This window comes from Trichomycterus rosablanca, chromosome 15, assembly GCF_030014385.1.
Source record: "Trichomycterus rosablanca isolate fTriRos1 chromosome 15, fTriRos1.hap1, whole genome shotgun sequence".
Taxonomy (NCBI): domain Eukaryota; kingdom Metazoa; phylum Chordata; class Actinopteri; order Siluriformes; family Trichomycteridae; genus Trichomycterus; species Trichomycterus rosablanca.
The window spans coordinates 4,976,078-4,983,163 of record NC_086002.1 but is presented as its reverse complement, the minus strand read 5'-3'; the positions used below and the strand labels follow the sequence as shown (position 1 = coordinate 4,983,163).

General features: G+C 40.8%; 1 protein-coding gene across 1 annotated transcript in view; it reads left to right on the top strand.

The window, feature by feature from the left end:
* The first annotated feature begins 413 nt into the window (after positions 1 to 413).
* LOC134329547 (fibroblast growth factor 14-like) overlaps positions 414 to 7,086 on the top strand; it is a 31,485-nt gene continuing 24,812 nt past the window's right edge. The window contains exon 1 of the mRNA XM_063010831.1: positions 414 to 610. Within this exon, the coding sequence (XP_062866901.1) occupies positions 418 to 610 (193 nt within the window). The 5' untranslated portion in view covers positions 414 to 417. The remainder of the gene's footprint in view (positions 611 to 7,086) is intronic.

The window sequence follows — 7,086 nt, the reverse complement described above, 5'->3', positions numbered from 1 at the left end:
CACGCCGTGCAGCTCTGTCCACCTGAGCCGCGTGCCATCGTGAGGAGGGAGGCAGACAGGCACTGGGAGTGTTAGGAAATACTGACAGAGGGTTTTGCTAAGAGAAGATGCCGAGGCAGGAGGATTGGCTTGAACATCCAGGGATTGCATGTGCAAAAGAAGAAGCGCGTTTGTGGAAGTGGGTATGACGAGTAGAGCGCGCGCTGGGTATGTGGACTCGCGCTGGAGATAAACACGCGCGTGCTAGTCGATGTGTGGCGCTCGCTTCTCTGCGCTCCGGTAATGAACGCGCCGAACAGCGGGACTCGGAGAAGCAATAATCAGCCGCTCATCCAGAGGTGAACGCGTTTTGGGGTGTTTGGAGTTGCTGGTGTTTTCTGAGGGTGTTTCTGTTGGTGCTGCTGGTGTTTGGAAGACATGGCAGCGGCTATCGCGAGCGGTTTGATCCGGCAGAAGCGTCAGGCGCGTGAGCAGCACCTGCACCGACCGGCCACTCACAGACGCAGGAAAAGCCCGAATAAAAGCAAAGGGCTCTGCAACAGCAACCTGGTGGACATTTTCTCCAAAGTGCGAATCTTCGGGCTCAAAAAGAGGAGACTACGGAGACAAGGTGTGAGCAAAATAACACATTTGTCTTGTCTGGGGACGCGCTGGTACTTTTCTTTTCTCTTTAAGCTGTTGCGTCTTAGCCAATAAATTCACGGTGTTACGCACAGTCCTTTTTATTGTCAACCTTCATGAATACATTTTATATGCATTCTATCCGAGTCTGTAAAACGATTATGAACCATTTAAAGTGTCTGTTTTTATTTATTAACCTGTCGGATAAGCTTTTGCTCGTTTAATTTGAATACCAGATGAACCGTGTGACTGAAATTAACCCTCTCTCTCTCTCTCTCTCTCTCCCCACGAATTCCTGTTATTATTCCTGTTACACAAATCATTTCTATTTACTAATATTTACTCACAAGAAAGGAAGTAAAACAGTAATAAAATTCTACATACATGTAGTTAAAAGAGAGCATTAACAGCAACATCAATGTACGGATTTCTGTTAGCCCTAACAGTCTTCCACACAGCGCGTTAGACGGTATTTGTTGGACTTTATTTCAGCTAAATGAGGTACAAACAGAGCAATCAGGATTGGAGATGCATAAAACTACCCATCCCAGAATTTAAACCGTACAAAAAAAGTGCGAAATCGATTTGAAAATATGTATGTACGGAATACCGTGCCCTTATGCAAACATCCATTTTTGTTGCTTCTTAATGTTGGTTCTATATCACTCAAAGACGAAGTGATACACTTAAGTACTTAAATACAACACTGAGGTGCTTGTGTAAACCGAGTAAACACTGACAAAAAAGTATAAACAGCAGCAGGAAAGGAATTTTAAGAGGAACCGAGGATGAGTTAAGTGGTCACACTGATGTGCACTTCTAAAAAGGTGTGAAGAATTAGTAAAAAAAAAAAAAAGTCTTTTGATAAAGTGCTATCCTACACACATTAGAAACCACTAAAATTGTTCCTTCTTTGTTCTGTACTACGCAAACAAAAATATCCACCCCTGTATTGCAAGTAAGGACTGAAAGGATGGTGGAAAAAGCAGCAGGAATTTTATAATGGAATATTCACATAGCAAAAATATTAACCTGTTTTTTTGGACCCATGTTCTCTTTGACTGGTCCAAATTGTAACACTTGCAACAAGAAATTGCAAATTAGAAAGTATTACATAATACTTTACATTAAACACAACTGCAAAACTTCTTTGTTTTGTATTTCCTCGCATAACCAAATGCTCTCGTGCTAGTTAAAAAAAGGATCCTGAGGAATCCTAAGTAAATGTGCAAATTGGAACTGATTTTTAAGATGGTGCTGTAACTGGCACTGTATTAAAACCTGTTAAAGGTTACCACTGTTCCATACATTGTCAGCCAGTCGAAACTGGATTACATTTTTAATTGGTGTAATCCAATTTGAAAAAAAATAAAGCCTGAAAACAGTATTGAAGAGCATTAGTCCAGCTGATGAGCAATTACACCATCTTATACCTGCAAACAGTGTGTAGAATCAGCACAACATGTTAAAAATACTGTGAACCTGTATTCTACACCAGTGCAAATTTTCGTCTGTGTTCTGTAGTACCCAAATAGGAATTGTCTTATTTTATGGGTTTTGTGTGTGTAAATGTAATTTAAGAAACGTAAAAAAAATAGTAGTAGATAAGGAATTTTAAGATGAAATGTATATGTTTGCGAAAAGATGAACCAGCAATGTATGGATATCTGTTAACACTACCAGTGCTCCATACAACACATCAGCCAGTGGATATTAGACTTTATGTTTAAATGGATAAAGTCAGGTTATGAGACCATCAATTCCAATCCCCCAGGTCACACTGATGTGTATTTGCATAAAGGTGTGCAAAGCCAGTAAAATGCATGCAGTACTGTGAGCCTACATTACACACCCTTGCAAATAGATTTTTCTGTTTCGTTGCACCCAAATGAGCATTTACTTGTGCATCCTGGATAGATGGACTGTTCCGGAAAGATCATCTAGCATCGTATGGATTCCCGTTAAACTGACCAGTGTTCCATACAGCGTGTCAACCAGTGGATGTTAGAGTATACTCTTCATTAGAACCCATCAAATCAGTACCTTAATGCAGAATCACTCTTGTGATTAATATTTGCACTTGGTGTAGAGAAAGTGTGCAGAATCTATAAACATCTATCTATACAAATTGGGAATACTGTAAATGGATACTTCACACCTCTGTAATTTTTTTCATTTTGTACCATTTACATTGACATTTTAGCATTTATTTAACTTTACAATTGTGACTGAATACAGTCCAAACAATTAAGCATTCTTGCTCAGGGGCAACAGTCACAACCTGGCAGTGGTCTGGCTTGTCCCAGTGACCTGATTACTGGTCCAGTACAAGAAACAGCAAAGCCACCACTGCTCCAGGTCCAGGTCATACCTGTACTTGCAAAAAAATTTATGCATATTTAGTAAAGCAAAAAATATTTATATATGTAAAACACATAGACACACCACTGCAAATTTCTGGTGAATAATGGAGGTCAGTGTGTGACTGCCGGTACATGATACAGCTCTCTGTAAACTCGCCTCGGACAGGAGAAATGAGGCAGCTGGGTACAGCACACGTTTTAGAGAGATGGTGTGTGTTAGGTGCGGCTCTCTACAGCAGTGAGGAGATTGGGAGATGAAAGGAAAACTGCATGTAGAATTAAATAAAATTGTTAATGTAGAATAAGGGATACAAGCACTGTATGTATTCATGTTAACACTGTTGGTGTTTCATACAGCACATCAGTCTGACAGAGCGACTGAAGATATTGGTTCAGACTGTTGTGTCCTTGCAAAAAAGCGCACATGATGAGTAAAAATCCACCAAATACCTGGACCTTAACACACCATTTGTGTTTAAAAAGACTCCTAGGAGCCACGTATTGCCGTTTCAGATTACAGCATTTAATTAGGCTATAGCAGATAGGGGAATATAGTGTTTCTCCTTAATTACATTTTACTCAGAATGCACCTGACTACACAAGCAAAGCAAAGTCAGGATGATAGTGTAGATCAAATTTTATATTTATTTAAATGTAACTGTGTCTTCAGACAGAAAATTGGTTAAATGTATAAATATTCAGATAATGGCTTAAAAATGTGCAGTGTATTGGATTATTAAATGCTTTACATATCCCATAGTTTACTACAAACCACATTTCTATAAAAAATGGGATACTGTGTAAACTGCATGAAAGAAAAAATTCAAATGTTTTCACTGATCAACTTTGATCAACTGATAACTTTAATTTGGTGCCTCTAACATACAAAAAAAATTGGTACAGGAGCTAAATAAGAGTAAAAACCCCGGTCATGGGTCGTGGCTTACCAACTTTTTATGGAAATGGGGTTTAAACATTCAGTGATTCAGAGTTATGCATCAATAAAGGAAGTCTTATGCATGGCATTTTGCAAATACTAGCCCAAAGTTCTACCCACTACGCTACCCCGTCACATAAACACTGTATGGACACCTGACCATGAACTTGTTGGACATCCCATTCCAAAGCAATGGACATGAATATGGATGGAGTCTCGTCCCCTCTTTGCGGTCATTACAGCATCCACTTTGGATGTTTTTTAAGGGATGTCTTTTTAAATTATTTTGGGGTGTGTGTGTGTGTGTGTGTGTGTGAGAGAGAGAGAGAGAGAGAGAGAGAGAGAGAGAGAGAGAGAATTGGTGCCCATTCAGTTAAAGAGGTATTTGTGAGGTTAGGAACTATTGTTGGACTGAAAGACCTGATTTGCTCTCAGCATTAGGACTAATCTCACATGTGTTTAGTGGGGTTGAGTTCAGGGGTATTCACATACTTTTGGCCATATGGTTTATGTAACTGCACTTTTTTTATCATTACTGCACCTTTTTTCTGTGACTGAATGCTTGTAAAACTATTATGAGTTTGAGTTCATTTTCATGTTTTACCACCGCTTCATCCTGGTCAGGGTTGTGGTGGGTTTGGTGTCTCTGGGATCACTGGGCGCAATGCAGTAACACACCCCGGACAGGATGCCAATCCATCACGTGGCCTTAGTCACCCCTTCCCCAGACATAGCCAATCATGGCTGTAGGTAGACACCAGATCAGCTTGCTGCACAGCTGGGAATTTGAATCCTGGATCCCAGCAGTAGTGGGCTGGCATTATTTACCAATGTGCCACCAGATTGGCCAAAATTATGATACCGTTGTACATTTGGATACATTTTTTTATTATGATTGCAATGCCATTACAATTACACACTTTGGTTCCATTCATGACAGGACAGGTAATTACAGGTTACACACGATTCATCAGTTCAAGTTCAATGTCAAACACAGTCACTGTCACAGTCACTGCCAATTTTGTATTGTTAATTCACCTCACTTATACATCTTTAGACTGTGGGAGCAAACAGACAGGGGGGGAACATGCCAACTCCACACAGAAAGGACCCGGACTGCTCCACCTGGGAAAGGTCCCCGGCCGGACCGTTTTGCTGTGAGGCGACGGTGCTACCCACTTTCTTAAACTTCCCTCTTAAAACACCTCACATCATTTTTAAATAAGTTTATTTTTGATTGAGGTGTGGCCCTTAAACTTTGGTTGCAAGGCTGATATTGTATGATATTTGTAATCCCTGCCGTATTGTTATGTTAAAGCCCCAACAGAATTTTTTCTTCATTCTATTTGGTGGTCTTGTGGTAAATGTGATGATATCATTGGTATTGCATTTAATAGAGCATAATTGGCAGTGCTCTCTGGGCGGCACGGTGGCTAAGTGGGTAGCACTGTCGCCTCACAGCAAGAAGGTCCTGGGTTCGATCCCCAGGTGGGGCCGTTTGGGTCCTTTCTGTGTGGAGTTTGCATGTTCCCCCATGGCTGTGTGGGTTTCCTCCAGGTGCTCCGGTTTCCTCCCAAAAACTCCCTGACTGCAGTCAGGTTAATTGGAGACACTGAATTGCCCTATAGGACATGCAGGTGAGGTGATTTGGAGATACTAAACTGTCCAAGACTGTGTTCGATATAACCTTGTGAACTGATGAATCTTGTGTAACGAGTAACTACCGTTCCTGTCATAAATGTAACCAAAGAGTGTAAAACATATTGTTAAAATCCTAATAAACAAACAAACAAGAAAAATAGCATTCCTATCTCCTATTAATGAAAATGGCATTAGACAATTTTGGCCATTTGTGCATTGAAGGAGCAGTTAGCACCATCGTCCAGGAGCACTGACCTGCGCAGTGACATAAGCTGCAGTTCAAACAGAGTCACACAGTAACACATTTTAGCCATCCTGATTGGTAGCTGTTGTGCAATAGACCAGACAGCGCTGTTGCCTTACAGCAAGAAGGGCCTGGGTTTGATTCCCTAAGGGTCCTCTCTGTGTGGAGTTTGCATGTTCTCCCTGTGTCCATGTGGGTTTCCTCCGGGTGCTCCGGTTTCCTCCCACAAGTGCAAAGAAAAGCAGTCAGGCCAATCTGAGCTTATTAAAGTTGCCTAAAGTGTGAGAGTGTGTGTGTGTGTGTGTGTGTGTCCTGTGATGGACTGGCAACCTGTTTGAGGTGTTTCCTGCCTTTCCCCTGACCAGGACAAAGTGATGGTAAAACAGACAATGAATTAATTAATGAATTGGGTAGAAATAGGGTAGGATTCACAGCAGGAGAGCTGCTGGTATAATATTATGAATCTTTTTTTTAAGATGTAAAATGTTTTGTAGAGAAGGTGTTTACACTCCAGGCTTCTTCTTGTACTTCATTTCTCATCACCTTTGTGTTTATCTGCAGCCTTCATATTGGTACACTGCCGATTTTATGAAGACAGCAGATAAAATGTTTGGTACGTTGTGGGTGGTTTTAGGTTTCTGGGCCAGTATGAAGTGTGATTTGTGAATGTGTGTGTGTGTGTGAGTGTGTCCTGTGATAGACTGGCAACCTGTTTGAGGTGTTTCCTACCTTTTGCCTGACCAGGACAAAGTGGTGATGAACCAGACACTGAATGAATGAATGAATGAATTGGGTAGAAAAAGGGTAGGATCTTTTTTTTACACATGTAAAATGTTTTGTAGGAAAGGTATTTACACTCCAGGCTTGTTGTTGTACTTCATATCTAATCACTTTTTTGTGTTTATCTGCAGCCTTCATATTGGTACACTGCCGATTTTATAAAGACAGCACATAATACTTTTGCAACGTTGTGGGTGGTTTTAGGTTTCTGGGCCAGTATGAAGTGTGATCTGTGAATGTGTGTGTGTGTGAGTGTGTGTCCTGTGATAGACTGGCAACCTGTTTGAGGTGTTTCCTACCTTTTGCCTGACCAGGGCAAAGTGGTGATAAAACAGACAAAGAATAAATGAATGAATTGGGTAGAAATAGGGTAGGATCCACAGCAAGACTGTTGTTGGTATAATATTATGAACCTTTTTTTTTACAGATGTAAAATGTTTTGTAGGGAAGGTATTTACACTCCAGGCTTGTTTCGTACTTCATTTCAAATCACCTTTGTG